The sequence below is a fragment of the Haliotis rubra genome, unplaced genomic scaffold, assembly GCF_003918875.1.
Source record: "Haliotis rubra isolate DU_JTF1 unplaced genomic scaffold, ASM391887v1 Scf192, whole genome shotgun sequence".
Classification (NCBI taxonomy): Eukaryota; Metazoa; Mollusca; class Gastropoda; order Lepetellida; family Haliotidae; genus Haliotis; species Haliotis rubra.
The window spans coordinates 968881-989347 of NW_025765914.1; the positions used below are offsets into that span (position 1 = coordinate 968881).

The window sequence follows — 20467 nt, forward strand, 5'->3', positions numbered from 1 at the left end:
AGTTCAAATGTTTACCTCACATCAGCTGTAATACAGCCATATGGCAATACTTATAACAGTGTGTGAGTAAAGTTTAGCAGTATTTCAATTACATGTAATTCCTGGTCACTTTAGGTAGACGTTTAGTTTCTGAATATATATAATTTTGATGGACACAAATAATTCCTATTACATTGAAAAGGAGCTTCAGTGAGATAGAAGATGAGGAAATCTAGACTTGGTTAAAGGTCACACGCAACCAAAAAATCAAACATAATTAAAACACAATTATCACTTCTTCATGACATATAATATGCATTGCTGATTATGAAAAAACAAATAAACAAAATTATAAGCATATAATCGCCAATCAAAAGTGCAATATTTTGTACTTTGGTTTACCTCCCTCGAAACGAAGCAGCCGGGATACCGAACCCAGTCAGAGCGGGTGGGTGTGCACTCAAGTGTAACGGCTGGTTCATTTGCAGATGCCGCCTTCACGGCTCATTGTGTGTGTAGATATAGAGATGTTGGGTTTTGTAAATACATGCTCATTTTTTGTGTATAACATTTTGCAATCAACAGACATCATAACATGTCATGTGTTCAAGCTCACACCTGCCTGTCTGTGTAATTACATAATGTGACAGAGACCGAACTCGGACCATAAATCAATGCGTTTTGTTTATGGTGTATAGCCTGATTGGTGTTAAGTTCAAATTGCATGTGGTCAGTGATAGCAGCTGTGTATTGAATATTGTCATTAGCAGACAGGCAGGCAGACTCACAGGTGTCAATAAAACAAGACATTGAGTTTTGTCTGTGACAACGACATATCTATATCACAGTTAGAAATTCTGTCAACGCTAAATAATGACATTGCTTTTAAGTATCGAACTGAGAAAGTGTCTCGGTAAGAAGAACGTGTGGTGAAATAGACAATTGAAATTATATAAACAGTTAATTTACTTCATCGCGTTATTTTTCAACTTTATAAGTTGAATTTGCATTTTTGACGATTTGTTTCGGTATGTCCATACCGAAAGGTATGAGAATCTGCAAAGTTGTGTTTTACGTTGCATGTGACCTTTAAGTTAAGGCTTTAGCATTGCTGAAAGCACTGAAGGAAGGGAAAACAATGCAGTTCATGATCAGGGACTGTGAGACAGTCTTACTTCAAACAGGCGGGTCCAGATAAGCAGACATCTAAGGATGAAAGGACTTTTTATTTATTTAATCTAGGAATAATGATTCAAACCAATGATCATTTCCTTTGAGACCTGCAAGTCTCTTTGGTTAGCAGTCATGATAAAACTTGGTGTATAAACACCTTGCCCATAATTGTGTAAAATGTCAAAGATTTGATTCACAGTTGGTTTTCATGAAAAAATGCAGTTGGTTCCACACCATTTCTCTGGCATCCTTAGATGTCTGCTTATCTGGACCTAGCGTTAGTCTAGTTTAAAGGATAAATTACAGTATATTCAGTCAGTACAGCCATGAAGCAAGTCTAGACTACATGCTGTGAATGAAGGTGTAAGGGCTGTGTTTGAAGCAGGATGAATTACAGTACATTTATCTGTAAGACTAGCCATGAAGCAAGTCTAGACTACATGCTGTGAATGAAGGTGTAAGGGCTGTGTTTGAAGCAGGATGAATTACAGTACATTTATCTGTCAGAACAGCCATGAAGCAAGTCTAGACTACATGCTGTGAATGAAGGTGTAAGGGCTGTGTTTGAAGCAGGATGAATTACAGTACATTTATCTGTCAGACTAGCCATGAAGCAAGTCTAGACTACATGCTGTGAATGAAGGTGTAAGGGCTGTGTTTGAAGCAGGATGAATTACAGTACATTTATCTGTAAGACTAGCCATGAAGCAAGTCTAGACTACATGCTGTGAATGAAGGTGTAAGGGCTGTGTTTGAAGCAGGATGAATTACAGTACATTTATCTGTCAGAACAGCCATGAAGCAAGTCTAGACTACATGCTGTGAATGAAGGTGTAAGGGCTGTGTTTGAAGCAGGATGAATTACAGTACATTTATCTGTAAGACTAGCCATGAAGCAAGTCTAGACTACATGCTGTGAATGAAGGTGTAAGGGCTGTGTTTGAAGCAGGATGAATTACAGTACATTTATCTGTCAGAACAGCCATGAAGCAAGTCTAGACTACATGCTATGAATGAAGGTGTAAGGGCTGTGTTTGAAGCAGGATGAATTACAGTACATTTATCTGTAAGACTAGCCATGAAGCAAGTCTAGACTACATGCTGTGAATGAAGGTGTAAGGGCTGTGTTTGAAGCAGGATGAATTACAGTACATTTATGTCAGACCAGCCATGAAGCAAGTCTAGACTACATGCTATGAATGAAGGTGTAAGGGCTGTGTTTGAAGCAGGATGAATTACAGTACGTTTATCTGTCAGAACAGCCATGAAGCAAGTCTAGACTACATGCTATGAATGAAGGTGTAAGGGCTGTGTTTGAAGCAGGATGAATTACAGTACATTTATGTCAGACCAGCCATGAAGCAAGTCTAGACTACATGCTATGAATGAAGGTGTAAGGGCTGTGTTTGAAGCAGGATGAATTACAGTACATTTATCTGTAAGACTAGCCATGAAGCAAGTCTAGACTACATGCTATGAATGAAGGTGTAAGGGCTGTGTTTGAAGCAGGATGAATAACAGTACGTTTATCTGTCAGACCAGCCATGAAGCAAGTCTAGACTACATGCTGTGAATGAAGGTGTAAGGGCTGTGTTTGAAGCAGGATGAATTACAGTACATTTATGTCAGACCAGCCATGAAGCAAGTCTAGACTACATGCTATGAATGAAGGTGTAAGGGCTGTGTTTGAAGCAAGATGAATTACAGTACATTTATGTCAGAACAGCCATGAAGCAAGTCTAGACTACATGCTGTGAATGAAGGTGTAAGGGCTGTGTTTGAAGCAGGATGAATTACAGTACATTTATCTGTCAGAACAGCCATGAAGCAAGTCTAGACTACATGCTATGAATGAAGGTGTAAGGGCTGTGTTTAAAGCTGGATGAATTACAGTACATTTATCTGTCAGACCAGCCATGAAGCAAGTCTAGACTACATGCTATGAATGAAGGTGTAAGGGCTGTGTTTGAAGCAGGATGAATTACAGTACATTTATCTGTCAGACTAGCCATGAAGCAAGTCTAGACTACATGCTATGAATGAAGGTGTAAGGGCTGTGTTTGAAGCAGGATGAATTACAGTACGTTTATCTGTCAGAACAGCCATGAAGCAAGTCTAGACTACATGCTGTGAATGAAGGTGTAAGGGCTGTGTTTGAAGCAGGATGAATTACAGTACATTTATCTGTCAGAACAGCCATGAAGCAAGTCTAGACTACATGCTGTGAATGAAGGTGTAAGGGCTGTGTTTAAAGCTGGATGAATTACAGTACATTTATCTGTCAGACCAGCCATGAAGCAAGTCTAGACTACATGCTATGAATGAAGGTGTAAGGGCTGTGTTTGAAGCAGGATGAATTACAGTACATTTATCTGTCAGAACAGCCATGAAGAAAGTCTAGACTACATGCTGTGAATGAAGGTGTAAGGGCTGTGTTTAAACCAGGATGAATTACAGTACATTTATCTGTAAGACTAGCCATGAAGCAAGTCTAGACTACATGCTGTGAATGAAGGTGTAAGGGCTGTGTTTGAAGCAGGATGAATTACAGTACGTTTATCTGTCAGAACAGCCATGAAGCAAGTCTAGACTACATGCTGTGAATGAAGGTGTAAGGGCTGTGTTTGAAGCAGGATGAATTACAGTACATTTATCTGTCAGACCAGCCATGAAGCAAGTCTAGACTACATGCTATGAATGAAGGTGTAAGGGCTGTGTTTGAAGCAGGATGAATTACAGTACATTTATGTCAGAACAGCCATGAAGCAAGTCTAGACTACATGCTGTGAATGAAGGTGTAAGGGCTGTGTTTGAAGCAGGATGAATTACAGTACATTTATCTGTCAGACCAGCCATGAAGCAAGTCTAGACTACATGCTATGAATGAAGGTGTAAGGGCTGTGTTTGAAGCAGGATGAATTACAGTACATTTATCTGTCAGAACAGCCATGAAGCAAGTCTAGACTACATGCTATGAATGAAGAAGTGTAAGGGCTGTGTTTGAAGCAGGATGAATTACAGTACATTTATCTGTCAGAACAGCCATGAAGCAAGTCTAGACTACATGCTGTGAATGAAGGTGTAAGGGCTGTGTTTGAAGCAGGATGAATTACAGTACGTTTATCTGTCAGAACAGCCATGAAGCAAGTCTAGACTACATGCTATGAATGAAGGTGTAAGGGCTGTGTTTGAAGCAGGATGAATTACAGTACGTTTATCTGTCAGAACAGCCATGAAGCAAGTCTAGACTACATGCTATGAATGAAGGTGTAAGGGCTGTGTTTGAAGCAGGATGAATTACAGTACATTTATCTGTAAGACCAGCCATGAAGCAAGTCTAGACTACATGCTGTGAATGAAGGTGTAAGGGCTGTGTTTGAAGCAGGATGAATTACAGTACATTTATCTGTAAGACTAGCCATGAAGCAAGTCTAGACTACATGCTATGAATGAAGGTGTAAGGGCTGTGTTTGAAGCAGGATGAATTACAGTACGTTTATCTGTCAGAACAGCCATGAAGCAAGTCTAGACTACATGCTGTGAATGAAGGTGTAAGGGCTGTGTTTGAAGCAAGATGAATTACAGTACATTTATCTGTCAGAACAGCCATGAAGAAAGTCTAGACTACATGCTGTGAATGAAGGTGTAAGGGCTGTGTTTAAAGCAAGATGAATTACAGTACATTTATCTGTCAGACCAGCCATGAAGCAAGACTAGACTACATGCTGTGAATGAAGGTGTAAGGGCTGTGTTTGAAGCAGGATGAATTACAGTACATTTATCTGTCAGACCAGCCATGAAGCAAGACTAGACTACATGCTGTGAATGAAGGTGTAAGGGCAGTGTTTGAAGCAAGATGAATTACAGTACATTTATCTGTCAGAACAGCCATGAAGCAAGACTAGACTACATGCTGTGAATGAAGGTGTAAGGGCAGTGTTTGAAGCAAGATGAATTACAGTACATTTATCTGTCAGAACAGCCATGAAGCAAGACTAGACTACATGCTGTGAATGAAGGTGTAGGGGCTGTGTTTGAAGCAGGATGAATTACAGTACATTTATCTGTCAGACCAGCCATGAAGCAAGACTAGACTACATGCTGTGAATGAAGGTGTAAGGGCTGTGTTTAAAGCAGGATGAATTACAGTACATTTATCTGTCAGACCAGCCATGAAGCAAGACTAGACTACATGCTATGAATGAAGGTGTAGGGGCTGTGTTTAAAGCAGGATGAATTACAGTACATTTATCTGTCAGACCAGCCATGAAGCAAGTCTAGACTACATGCTGTGAATGAAGGTGTAGGGGCTGTGTTTGAAGCATGAACATCACATTAAATCATAGGAATAGTAAACTGGGACAGAGAGCTATGTAAACTGTACAGGAACTAGGTGTATAGTGTCCTGTTGTAGTACGAGTCGTATACACCAGGTATTGAAAGGCTATAAACTGGCACACTACCCTGGTGCCATTTGGTTCTTGGTGACAGGTCTATAGGCTGTAGTGTATACACCAGGTATTAAATGTCTGTAAAGTGGTGCATTTCTTTGGTGTCATTCTTTTCGCTGTGACCAGGATGTGGACATGGGAACACAATTAAAATGGTGTCATTTGATATAGTTGGCTCACAATAGCCTGGGCTTAGCATAAATATTTATTTTGTGAATTTGAGCTGCTGTTATGTGTATTTGTGTTATATTACACAGTGAGGTTCACATAGTCACACAATGTTCTTCTGTGTTATGAAAGTACAGGCTGATATATATGATACTTTCCACACAGGTCCACGTGTCTGGAATATATTTATTAAGGACAAAAAACATTGTTTCTCAGGAAAATAACCAGCATTGTATTTCTGTATTAACACATAAATGTAAACAAGTCTCACCATGGTTGAACACAATGACCAGAATCTATTGTACAAGGCAGGCTGCCATATTATGCCATGAGTGAGTGAGTGAGTGAGTTTAGTTTTAAACCGCTTTTAGCAATATTCCAGCAATATCACGGCGGGGACACCAGAAATGGGCTTCACACACTGTCATGTGGGGAATCGAACCCTGGTCTTCAGCGTAACGAGCGGACGCTTTAACCATTAGGCTACCCCTACCTCCCCTATTATCTTGTGAATTCCACATCTCCTGTTGTGTGTTTGACATGTTTCACAATGCTATTACACTTCTACTTACAGCTCTGCCTTTGTGACAGAAGACCGGGGAGTGTCAGGCTGAGTGACAGTTGTGGTACTTCGTCACCACTGTGATGTTTACACTGACGTGACACAGAGGTTAATGACATCAGTGACATCGCGACAAGGTCACTGGTCTGAATGACAGTAATCGTCTGTTTTCGAAGAAAAATAGTCCTTTCGTGATGTAAGAATCGGTGAGATGATCACATTCATTGATTACCTGATGAATCACGTCTCACTCCCATAAACCTGTCAGTGAAAGCACATATAATTCCAAAATATATGACCAGGCTGTGTTTTGTACGTTGGAAGGAAAACAACTAGGGTTGTGTAGAGAGGACGAGAACAGGAAGTAGATACTCAGTGAACACATGGAGTTTCTCTGACCTCTGACCTCTCAGGGGTACCCGGTAGTAGATACTTGGATTGTGTTTTTGTGAAGAGTTAAATATCATACCAAGAACTATTGTATAATATAATTTATAACATGCCCCTGACATTATACAATGGGTAAAGAGACATTATACAATGAGTAAAGACAAGGTTTTAAAGGCCAACTACATGAAACTAATAGTGGGATTGGTGCACTTGGGATTCCCAGTCAGAAGTAGTGTTGTAGTGACATAAATCAAAGGATTGTACTCCACTGACTTTATCTGCCCCAGGGTATGGGACAACCGTGTATGGAAGGACATTGTGTTGGCGCTATTGATCCCAAACGGTAGAATGACACTGATGAATCTGATTACACGCCTTTTGATAAAGTCGGAAACTTGAATGGATATTGTGACTGTGGAGTAGCTGTCTCAATGAGTTAAAGCCTCATTTTTTCATACCCTGCTAGAAATATTGCATTTCTATCATATTGTCTTATTCAGGGCATTGTTAGGTTAATTTATCAAATGAGGCTGTGAACTAAGTCCTACTGTTGTGTCATTAAGCTGCATCACGAAGCTGGATCCTTAAGCATGTCCCAAACATCCATCCCAAAGCGGAGACCCTAAGCCTGGTCTTTTCCCTATCTCCTTAAGATCCATACTTAAACTGAATCCTTAGTTTGTGTCCTTGAGCTATCAGATTTTCGGAATATACTCCTTTTCGTGGGTCCTCGTAAGGAGTTACTATGGCTTTTGTGAAGAAGCGAGAGAGAATGTCGAATCAGAGCATCTCGGGTGTGGGTCTCTCCAAGCGGGAGATAAAGAAGAACTACAAGTACCTGGTACGGAGCCTGCTGACCGAGGCGGAGAAGGAGTTCATGTACCGCTGTGCCAAGAAGTACCAGCGATCACGACACATCGAGATCTTCTGCCAGGAACTGGTCCAGATCATCAACACTCCAGGCAAGCTTCGTCTCATGCCCTACATACGCACCATCGTGTCCGAGTTTGACAAACACGACTTCGACAAATTCGTTGCCAGGCTGGACTACAAGATAGAAGGAAGAACTGACTTCACTATTGGATCAAAACCTGACACCTATTCTTTGGCGCCATGTAAGTATTGTCTTTATTTTCATGTCAATTATATCAATAATTTATCTAAGTACTCTGACCTCCTGTGAAGATCTGTGTTAGTATTGGAGCGAGTGAGCTGCTGGAAGAGCAGGTATGGTATTATGCCGCTTTTAGCAATATTCCAGCAATATCATGGCAGGGGACACCAGAAATGGGCTTCAGACATTGTACCCCTGTGGGGAAATTAACCCGGTGTAGCAGGCCATTTCTTCCCCGGTCTAAACTTTCACCGGGTAGAATCTGGCCTAGGCCAAACTTTCCCTGAGGAAGTTTTGTCCTAGAATGTCCTTACCCCGGGGAAAGTTTCTGACATTTTCAAGACAAACATAAGCATGAAAACAAGGGTGGACAAACTTTCCCCGGGGAAGATTAAGCCTAGTTTGGGAGGAGTTTGGCCTAGGCCAAAGTTTCCACAGGGAAAGATTGTCCTTGGCCAAAGTTTCCCCGAGGAAAGTTTGGCCTGTAACACCGGATCTTAGGCATGACAAGCAACCGCTTTAACCACTAGGCTACCCTACCGCCCTGTAGGCATTGAAATTCAGCAACCAATACCTTAGTTATGCTGTGAATCACTTGAATGTCTTGTCCTGGTTTGATCATCACTGTCTAGTCTGTGATACAGACCCAGAAACAAATACGTGTATATCTAAGAAAGTCCATGCAAGTCTAGATTGTAGGGCAAGTAAAAATGAAGAAAGTCTCTGGGTTCCTTTTCATTATATTTCATGATTATAATTTAGGAACTGTTTTATCTGTAAAACACGTTCATTTCAGAAAATAGTTGTTAGTCTAATCACTGTCTTACAACAAGAATATTGCTTTAACAAGAAATACACAAACAAAACCTCAACTGTCATGGCCAACTACACCGAGAATTGTCTTCACATATTGTACCAGGCTGATGAAGCAAACTCATACTTCTGACTTGACAGTTTAACATCATGGCTGCTACATTATCCTCATACAATTGAAGAAACTAATCCTTGTTGAGACTAATGTACACAATCTGTACTGTCACCATGGCTGATAGTCTGTTTTCTGTGTGTGGATCTAGATGACACCTTGTAACCCAGGTTTAACCTTACCCCTACCACTTACCTGTACAAATTGTCACAGGGTGGAATGACATGTATTTATAGACTGAATCACTAAACTGTCATGACGGTGGCCAGAGATGAGAATTTTTCACAAACTGTATGATAGTCAAAAGTAACTTGTTGGTTTTCTATCATTCTGGCAAAATGAGAATGTGAGAAAGGTTGCTGCTTGTAATTGAACCCAGAAACATTAAGAATTTCTTTGGATGCATGTGAATGTGTTTCATGTACATGTATATTCTTGTGTGTATTTTTCATTAAAATAATGTTGGTTCCAAACCTTTTCCTTGGCATCAATTGAGTGTCTGAACCATAAATCTAAAAGTGCCCAACATGTTTTCTCAGGAGTAACACTAGCCATTTTATGGACTTTCAAGGCAACTATTATTGTCAACAAATTATTAAAATTCTGAGAAATAATTGTCAATGCTGGAAAAGAACTGGTGTCCAATAAGTGTGTTGATCAATTGGGTTTAAAAGGCACAAATGTGGTTAATATTTGATGAACACACAACAAGAATGTTCAATATTAACAGTAGGTGTTAAGGACATTTTGAACTGTCAGTATTAATGCATAATGCCCTAAATTCACAATTCACACATTCGTTAACTTGATTTACTTCTGCTGAGAAACTATAATGGGTTTGTTATATGCAATATTAGCCTTATCTGACATTGTTGTGTGAGTGAGTTTAGTTTACACCACTTTTATCAATATTCCAATAATATCACGGCGGGTGGAACAGATATGGGCTTCACACATTGTGCCCATGAGGGGAATCAAACCCAGATCTTTGGTGTGACGAGTGAACACTTTAACCACTAGGCTACCCCACCACCCTATCTGACATTGTAATTACCGGTACATGTATATCTGTGGTGAACAGAGCAGTATTCCTGATTATTTCAATTACACTTGGTTACCACCCAAAATGATGTATTCTTTAAATTATATAATTCCTATCCTCACAAAAACGGCTATCCACACAGAAACGGCTATCCACCCTCCCTTGCACAACCCACACACTCACAGTGCAGAATTATATTCAGCCAGCTTGATATTCACTGCAAAACATCTGAATGCACAATTTTAAAAAGAACCCATTAGATACTTGATGGATGATGTCCAGAACGTTCCTGACAATGAATGATAAAAACCTTCTCACATCTTAAAGAAATGGTTTCCTGCTTTCTGCCACCGCTGGTCTCCGTAGCCCATTTCTCACTGGGATTATGTGGCAAGACAGCCATATGGAAATATGACCTTTAAAGGCTGTATGGGCCTGAATCACCTGAGCTTGATATGCTATTGAATACAGTGACCTAGTAACTCTGATTCGTTGTCATGTTGGGTGTGAGTTATGGGTGTCAGGTGTATCTTAGGTTTAGTTCTGTTGAAGGGAGGGAAGGGGGACTGTTCAAGCTGTTGTGCAGTAGTACCCAATATATCAGATCAGAGTCAGTGTACGTCATGAAAATGTAACTTGTTTAAAAATATAATGTTAATTTTCAATAAAAGTGATAATTATGACAGTGTAGATGTCAAGAGTTGGGGACAAAATGTCCAATTTGGAATTGTTTCACCAGAGCCCTGGAAAAAAACATATACACTTACAAAAAAATCTCATGAGCATTCTTATATGCACTATCAATTCTCACACTTCTATGTCAGAAGGAATGTGTGCATAGTCAGAAAGACATGCCACATCGCTGACTGGAATCGTAACCATGGAGTTTTATTGTTTACATTTTGAACAAAATATATCATGTGACTAACCATGGATCCAGGTGACTAGGTCCTAGAGCTGTGACGATATATTGTAGTATCGATAATAGTGATCTGACGATTATCTGACGATAAATATATCAATATTTTTCTTCGTATCATTTATGAATCGTTGACCTTAAAATTGTTAATGTTCACTAGAAATTGACGGTTATGTAAAAATTTACACTGTTACTTGCTATCAAAATATACTTTTTTAAAGAAAATAACTAAAGATGGCATATCGTGATATGCATCAATCGAATAGTATCGTTCCAAGATATCGCGATATGTATCATATCGTGACATTTCCGTATCGCTACACCTCTACTAGGTCCTACTGAGAACCCACCAACCCCAATACCCTAGTCCATGGCCACCCTACAATAATCACCAAATGTTTTGTGAGAACACCCCCACTGCCTAAGTATCTTGAACACTGCAATAATCATAATTGTATCAGTCCTAATAACAACTGTACACCTTGTCCACCGAAATTCAGTCATACTGGGCACCCACGCTTGTTATTGTATTGTGATTCACTCATTCGAATCACTTCCCGGGCCACGGGCTCTTACCCTCTTTTGTGTCCTCATGAAGACCGCCAGGACGTTTTACACACCACAGAGGAGGCTCCCACCCAGAGCCAGTGGTATTAACAGGGGAGTTAAGTGATTAACAGTTGGACACATACAAGAATATAGTTCCTATATGGTAAGTTTGTTGATTCTGAAGACCGTTAAATTCTTGCTGACAAATTGACTGTTGTCTTTTGGAACAGGTAGAACTTATTTATTTAGAGTTCTGTCACACAGCTGGAATATTGCTAAGTGCGCCATTACACAAACGTTTTCAGAGTGAAGGGTAAATGCCTCTTGATTATTATATCATGACTTTTGGCCAAGACAAAAAATCTTTACCTCTTTGGTCATGTGGACATGCCATTTGATCAGACAATCTGTCGTTCAAATCACATCATGGGATTCTGAGATTCTGTGGCCACTACATTGGTTTCAGACGTAGGGCTGTGCATGTTCACATTAAATGTGCATGGTGTTTGTGCTCAACTGTTCTGCCACTGTACTGCCTAGGACATACCATCTGGTAACCATTAGTATGTACCAAGGTGTGGTGTCCCACATATGACAACAGACGTGGCAGGGTGAATCATTATTGTCATGTGGACAACAGATCCAGACTCAGATCTCAAGGTCCATGGTTTAAATCTTATCATTGAACTAAAAAATTTCTTGACTGTTACAATTACATCACATGACGTCAGTGTAGGAGGAATGCAATCAACTCAGATCAAAGGTGTTTACGCTTGACACAGATATATGCTAATAATCAGCAAGAACATGGAGAGCTGGATTCAAACCTTGATCAGTGCAACTAGGGGAAGCAACTCTGAGTGGGTTATGTCCCCTAAGGCATCAAGGCAACTCTTGTCCACCTTCACCAATTATTAATACAATTGATGAAACTAATGTGATCAATGCGCTTCCAGACTGTTGTGCCCAAGGACAATGAAAAGGTCTTTCAAACCACAAACATTTTCTGTGTTTTCCTGCAGCAACACTACTTCAATTTTCAAGCATATCTTAAATTTCTTTTCAAAATTTATCTTTTGACACGGATGTCATGTACTGATATATCTTGAGTGTAAACCTATTTCAAGTTTAGTTGATAAAAGCTGGATAAGTAAATTAAAAATCTGAAACATTTGTGGTTATGCAAAAGGGTTGTTAACAGAGCATGCAGTGTACCTGATATAAATAAATTGAAGCATGTCGCAGCTTTCTCCTCTGATTCAGCACTTGATAGGGTCAAGGTCAAGGTTGTTTTCGTCTTTGAATTGTGACGTTAAAAAACTAAATGTGGCAAACAAACTGATAGACGAGAAGGAGACATGTCAAACACGTGTTTTTCATGTAGTTTATGGAATCAGAAATGTACTTGTTATCTAAGTATTTTGAAGTCATATGTGATTTTGAAATTTTATCCACTTTTATCAAGATAAGATATGTGTTCTTGTAAATGCAAGTTTATAAAATTTCAAGTATCTCTCTTCAAAAGTATGACATTACATATTGCAAATGTTCAGAGTTAGGTTCAGGGCTGTCTAGCGCGACCCTACTGTCAACACATGCAGAATTTATGTACAGAGGAATCGGTTTATTTTTGAAAATGCAGATGTGAATCTGGGAAAATTTGTTGAATTCTACTGTGTGTGAAAGTCAATAGATGAATACCACTCTACGCCAAATCTTTAGATTATCTGAAAAGACTCGGCAGGTGGGTGGGCAGCCTTAGAAGTTTAGGGAGTAAATTAATTTTTAAGTCTAGTCCCCAACCAAGGTAATTAGTTTACAAAGAGACATTGTTTGCATTCTTTTCAAAGTGTGGTACTATTGAGTAAAAAGTAAAAAATATTATTTGGTAGACAGCCAAGCATACCAGGACTGACAAATACTTTTGTTTGAGATCATGAGAGACAACTTGTTTCATTATACTGGGTAAACAGTAAGTCTTTATACACAGGTATTTACTTCTCATTGTGATGTCACAGATACAGGGGAATACGTTATATCACACAAGGGTGGACCAGCTGTACCCATCTGTATTTGTTCATTGTCAACATGTTACTTATTTTCAAAGCTATTCATATACAAGTAGTATTAGGGCTGCAGCGAATACACTGTGAGTTGAATATGATGCGTATCACGATCAGTTGGTAACAAATACGAATATTGAGTAATGAATACATTACTAAGTCAGCAGTTAAAGTGTTAATGTGTTATTCATAATATTCTGTGAAATAATAACAAAATATATTCTTTACTTACTTTGACCATGATGAAAGTATAATTTTATGACGGCAATGACCAATGGCCACATTACTGTCACACTGAATATATGTAAGAGTGTTGACTATTATTCAGCATGGCTTGGATATATTCCATTTTGCATATCTCACTTAGATATATATCACAAAAATTCATGTAAAAAACACTCCTTTCTGAACAATTCATGAATATTTGATTCTAATGATCGCTAATAATGAATTGAAGTCATGAAAGGATATGGTTCAATTCACTAAATATGCCATTGAATTGTAACACCCCAATACGTATATGATCAGAAATACATGTAGTTCAATGGTTGCACTTTAAATGTCCACAACTACACAGTTGACACTTTAATATTCCTGTTGTTGTTTTTCATTCCTTTGATGAAATAATCAGAAGAGTCATGAAGTATGATGTGATATATTTCTGCAATTATAAAATAATGTTTTGAAATGTTCAAGATAATGGATTATTTCATGTGGTAAGCAGTCGAAAATGTTTTGCCATTTCATTAATATTTTTTTTTTTCTACCATAATTTGTTCAACTTATCTCAGTCTACTGAGCATGCACCGTAAAAATATGACAAGAATTGATCATTGTGAACTGTCCTTATAAGGCCTTTAAAAAGTGAGTGAATGAGTTAAGATTTAATGTCACATCGGCAATATTCCAGCCATACCGTGACTAAACCTAGTTCTAAATTCACAATACATACATATAATATATAAAACCCTGTCAACGAAGGACAGTAAAATTACTAGATTATCACAATATGAGTTATAACTAGGTAACCGCCGTGATTATCACAAAAAGCGTGAGTTCAGTACAACTAGGTAGCATATATCTTTAAAAGTAGAAAACTATTTTGGGACAATACAATGTAAAAATCGGTTATTGATCGCCAACAACTGAAGGTGGATCACCATACTAGGGACCACGGGGACTTACAGTACTTTTGCATGGACCCTAGCTGGATTTACATCATCCCTTCAGCCGCTGGTGATTGCAGTCAAATTTAGCCATAATTTAAAATCACAAAAGTACTACGTTTAAAGAATCTGGTAAGTTGAAATTTCCTTTGTATGTTTTGGGACTTACGTACCCTCTCAGGAGGACAATAATTTTACAATACTTTAACCCCCTTTGAGGGTACAGCCACTCCTTTAAATAGAAATAGGTGTATGGATGAATAAAATATCAACTCTTGATTGCTTCATGTGCAATGGTGACAAAAGAATGAAGCTTTTTCATTTGGTGTACAGACGACAAATATTTTATCCCCAAACACAGTGTCTTATATTGGTATATTGGTAGAGTGACGTTTAGTCTCTGAAAATATATAATTTTGATTGTAACAAATAATCCCTTTATATTGAAAAGAGCCCAAATGAGAAGGAAGATTCATCCTGCACCTGAGGAAATTTAGACTTGCTTCATTTAGGGCTTTAGCATTGACTGACTGACTGACTGAGTTTGGTTTTACGCCGCTTTTAGCAATATTCCAGCAATATCACGGCAGGGAACACCAGAAATGGGCTTAACACATTGTGCCCATGTGGGGAATCGAACCCGGGTCTTAGGCGTGACGAGTCAACGCTTTAACCACTAGGCTACCCCACCGCCCCCTTTAGCATTGAAGGAAGGGCTAGGCAGTAGGGGACATAATGTGGTTCAGGGACTGTGAGACAGACTAGTATATTGGTAAATGAGTGATACAAGATGTAGAATGTCATGCTTTATATTTCAAGCATGGTCAAACTCCCAGAGCTATAGCTGCTCAATGAGGGGAGATTTGCAATAGACTGCCCGAGAGATCTACCTTTTACCTGCTCTTCAATGCCTGTCAATGCATTCAAAGCATGTTTTTGTGTTGGACAAAGCGCATTTATGGCAGCAAATGGGTGTGATATTGTCGTGGTAGAGCCGTATGGGTCGGAGCATGGTGCCTTGTGTAACTAAGTGTTCTCATTTGTAGCTGTGAGGTCAAGCATTCCCAATGGCCGGTCGGACCTGCGTGTAATTGTCATACCCCATAGAGACGAGAACCTTGGCTTCAGCATACGAGGGGGCTCTGAACACGGACTTGGGATCTTCGTTAGCGAGGTCGACGACGGGTCCACAGCAGGTGAGTTGAATGTAGGAGACACTTCGAATATGTGGTAACTGGTGTCCTAACTTGAGAGTTGACTGGATGAACAGAGTTCTGGGTTGACTGAAGACAACTTTTCTGTAATACTAATTACAGTCGTACCAGTAACTGAACCTGTTTCCTGATAAACTGATGCACAGTTTGTGTCAACACATCCCTTGTCCACCAGGTAATAACGATGTTAATGTTTACAAACATACACAGTGTAACTGTGTTGCGTCCCTCCATTGTTACATGTATTTGTTGTTTAACGCTTCTCTCAGACACATTCCAGCTATATGGCAGCAATTTGTGAAATCTGGACCAGACAAGCCAGTGTTTGATCTTTATAGCAGTGTCTCATACCATCTGATATGTGACATGCTATCATCTAGGACAGTGACCCTGGCATACCAGAACCATTAGGTCAGATCATACAACAAGCAAAGGTTGTTGGGAACCTGTTCTAACCCGGAAATCATGCATCGGTTCTTGTTGTCTATTCTCGCCAAGTCATTCATATATGAAAAAGAGTTGGGGTACATGTGGGAAATATCAGTTTTAAGTTGTTTTGAAGTGCCCTTTTTGTGTTTGTGTAAAATTACAGTAGCCTTTATGTCATCGCTGGGTCTATATTGTGTGGCTTTTCAGTAGAGCACACAACCTAATGAATAGAACTGTTCAAAGCTGTGACACCTTATTCTAGCACTCACCCACGGCATGTAGAATTGCTATGACTAAGACTTGCTTGGGTGACAAGGATATCACGATTTGAACTTTCATGAAGCCTCAAGCAAGTGTGTAGGAAAACAGTTGAACTTATCTCACATCATTGTCTTGGAAGTACTGAGATATTGGGATAGAGTTTGGTTTAATGACACTTTGAACAGTATTTCAGTTAGCTCATAGTCTTATGATGCTGACATCAGAAATTTAACACCTATTTAATAACCAATGAGCAGCAAGTGAGTTTAGTTTTACTCTGCACTCAGCAATATTCCAGCTATATGGCTGCGGCCAGTAAATAATGGAGTCTGGACCAGACAATCCAGTGATCAACAGCATGAGCATCAATCTGCGCATTTGGGAACAGATGACATGTGTCAACCAAGTCAGCGAGCCTGACCACCCGATCCCGTTAGTCGCCTCTTGGGTTACTGAAGATCAATATTCTAACCCAGACCTTCACAGGTGCCAATGAGCAGTGGTATTATAAGTGTGGACATAGTTGAATCTGGGATTTGAACCTGGAATATAGGTGAAAGTGAAGCACACTCATTACCTGTAGTGAGTGACTATGATCCTGACAGTGTTTAATGTAAGGAAAATCAGTACAGATATGGTATAGTGACAGGCAAGTGATGGAGTGTTTATACACCTCAGATGAGAGGCCTCAGGTGTGAGGGGAGCTGTGATGTGTCCTGTGCCTGCCAAGGTTATGCAATGTTTGAAGTTATCAGTTTACGGATATAAACACATATAGTCGATAACATTCATGGAAGCGGGAGACCCCAGTAGGCTAAAGTGTTAAAACTGTTTAAACTGTTGAAATATTTTTTGTAGACATAGTGATGAAACTTGTCTGCAGATAAAAATCTTCTGAAAAAGACATCCAAACTACATTTCATGGTTTCAGCTGAAGCATAAATATCTAAAAATAAATTCATATCATGTGATGCTAGATCAGGGAAATATAACTTTCATATCAGTTTTGAAGTGCACTATTTAATGTGCAGATGTATCATTACTGGGTTTTATTGGGTGTGTTTTTTTCAGAAGAACACTAATCATAGCGAATAGAAACCTTCAGCTGTGTCGTGCCTTGTTCTAATACTGTAGAAGTTCTGTGACTTTAGTCTTTATGTGACAGAGGATATTAGGATTTGAGTGAGTGAGTGGGTATGGTTTTACACCGCTTTTAGCAATATTCCAGCAATATTATGGCGGGAGGGGGGAGGACACACCAGAAATAGGCTTCACATTGTACCCATATGGGTAATCAAACCCAGGCCTTCGGCATGACTAGTGAACAATTTAACCACTAGGCTACCCCACCACCCCAGTACGATGACTGATTGGCTCAGAGTCGGTAATATCTGTGTCTTAGTAAAATATATGTTAAACTGTTGCATTAGAAATCATTGGGCCAGCATAAAAGAAAGAAAGCAACTATAAAAGCAAATATTGAAAAGAAAGGTGATGTGATATGACAACTATGTTTGATGGAAGTTAAAAATGCGATGATGCAACAAACTAGAAATGGTCATAGCTGTGTTGTGTACCTTAAGTCAGCTGATTTTTGTGACTTTTTTCAGATTTGTAAAATTTTGATAATGTTTTTAAATGATATTCAGGTCCAATATTCAAGTGTACTTTCGTTTACCATTCCATTGAGCAGACACATGCACTCTCAAATGCATCTTCATGCACATCACTTTATAAGCGCAAAAATCTTGAATGCAACCTAAATCTTTAATTTAAACTGCTCACAATTCATGCACAATACACGATAAAGTGGTAATATTTATCTCCATGTTCTACACATGGTATTCAGTGATTATATCACATCTGTGTTATATATACACTCTAGCTATGGCTATATCAATGCTTCTAGCTCTTCCAGAACACATTTTTACCATAGACTTCCTGAATAGCAGTTGATAATTGATTTTCTTCAATTGCCATCAAATTTAATAGAATTTTTTTTAAAGTATGTCTAGCAATAAAACATTATCCCTTTGGTCCTCACAAACATAAACATTTTAAGAAGTGAAATTAATTCCTATCATGCAATTAAACTTCAAAGTTTACATGCAGTAATAATATCAGCATATCAAGAAACATTCCTTTTTCATTATTTATTTATATATTTTATTGTGTCTGTAAGAATTCGGTTCGTAGCCATTAACATCTACACGTACAGCCAAAATGTACAGTGTTATTGACTTTCACGTTAACACCCTGTTTAAAAATGCTAATTGATTTCCAGCATTACCAAGTATGGAGTCAGTAATGTGTATAGATGCAGGGCTGCATTATCAAGTCTTTGTCTCTACCTGCAGCTGTTGTGACCAATCCATAAAGCAACAGGTGGGAAAAAGGCGGCACGCCTGATCACAACGCCACGATTGTGTATTTATTGATCAGGGCTGACAGTTTCTGTATTTTCGCTTGGAATGTGGCTGATATGAATATTTGTTGATTGTAGTATTGCAACTATTGTTGTTCATGTCCGCATCATGATGCTATTGTACTACTGAACACAAATAATTTTGCTAAGAATAGACTTGGGTGTGAAGCTCTTGGTGATACATGGATTGTTTGCTGTACATATTGACCAGATTACACAAAATGATTCATAATTTTTCTGGCTTTATTATATTTTGAAGAATATTTGCAGAAGGCGGGACACCTTTATGTTGATTAATATTTTGTGAAAATTATTCATGAATAGTTTGTCTCCCTCATAGCTCAAATGCATACTAGACTGAAAGTTGAATGGATTGTCTCCCTTTATTCTCCTTGTTTGATTATGGAAAGTCATTGTTATAAATTTATTTATCTTTCATTAAACAAACTTGTTAATAATTCATACATTTCCAAACCTACCATGACAGATATGAATACGGCTAGACTGTTTCTGACTTTTTTCTTAACTTATGTTAAGACAGCGTTTAAAATTCCCGCCTGCCCGACCGTCCGGAATGGTCTGTTTTCATCTCGGACAATCAAATTTCAAAAGTAGCCTGTCCGGTGGTCTGGTAGATATTTTTACTCCTAAGAGTAAATGTTTCATAATATCAGACAGGTTCTCTTGTCGTCAGTTTGAGGTGTTTAAGGTATTATGATAATTATGTTAAACTAGTTACAATTGGACAGTTCATGTTATGATAACCAATCACAATCATGTACTTTCAGTTTACCTAAACTCGGTGCATTGCCTGTTAGTGCTATGTAGTTCATTGCGATGCCTACAAACAGTGAATGGAGCTTGCACGAGTTGGAAATACATGTATATGGCAGTCACAGTTTTTAAATGTTGAAAACCAGACAGGCAAGTTTGTAATTTTATAAAGTTACCAGTCCGGCTGTCTGGCTTGGAATTTTGGGAGTTTTAAACACTGGTTAAGAGGTAGTAAAGGTAGTTGTTTGTAAACAGAATAATGTCAAGCATGATGTAATGTTTGCTTTTAATAATCTTTAGAAGTTTGAGCATTGTGTCTTCATCATGTATTCCTTGGTCATTCAAAACAGAGAATACTCATGATTTCCCTAACAAACAGCACACGGGTCAATGATATTGAAATAGATATACTGTTTTAGGTTTTAGGAGCAAAAGAATCTCAATCATTGAGGGAGGAAGGCTCTGACAGACAAAATTAACCACTTCTGTGAGATCATGAAACTCAGGGTTGAGTTGTTATTGATATCAAGTTGGGTATAAATTTATAAGATATGCAAACATCAGGGAAAGAATTTGCAATAGTTGTAGTTTAATATCACTTTGTGCAAGTGAGTCCTTAAAAGTCTTCTATCATTATGAATTTGTTTTTACAAATTCGTGAGATTTATTAACCATAAATCATACAAATAATGTTTAATGCAAGGGTATTTAACAGGGGCAAACTATATCAATGGAATATGCTTTTGGTACAAGATGAGATGAAAGTTAAAATTGTGAAACAGCATCATCCAAAATAAACCCAAACATCATCAACACTGCAGCATTGTGAAGATTTGCATAAATAATCAATGCATTGAATATAT

General features: G+C 38.6%; 1 protein-coding gene across 3 annotated transcripts in view; it reads left to right on the top strand.

Annotated features, from left to right (window-relative positions):
• LOC124274585 (whirlin-like) overlaps positions 1-20467 on the top strand; it is a 56003-nt gene that overhangs the window by 3371 nt on the left and 32165 nt on the right. For all 3 annotated transcript variants that reach the window (XM_046709949.1, XM_046709951.1, XM_046709950.1), the window contains exons 2-3: positions 6346-7838; positions 15548-15697. In XM_046709949.1, coding sequence (XP_046565905.1) covers positions 7469-7838; positions 15548-15697 — 520 coding nt within the window. In that variant the 5' untranslated portion in view covers positions 6346-7468. The remainder of the gene's footprint in view (positions 1-6345; positions 7839-15547; positions 15698-20467) is intronic.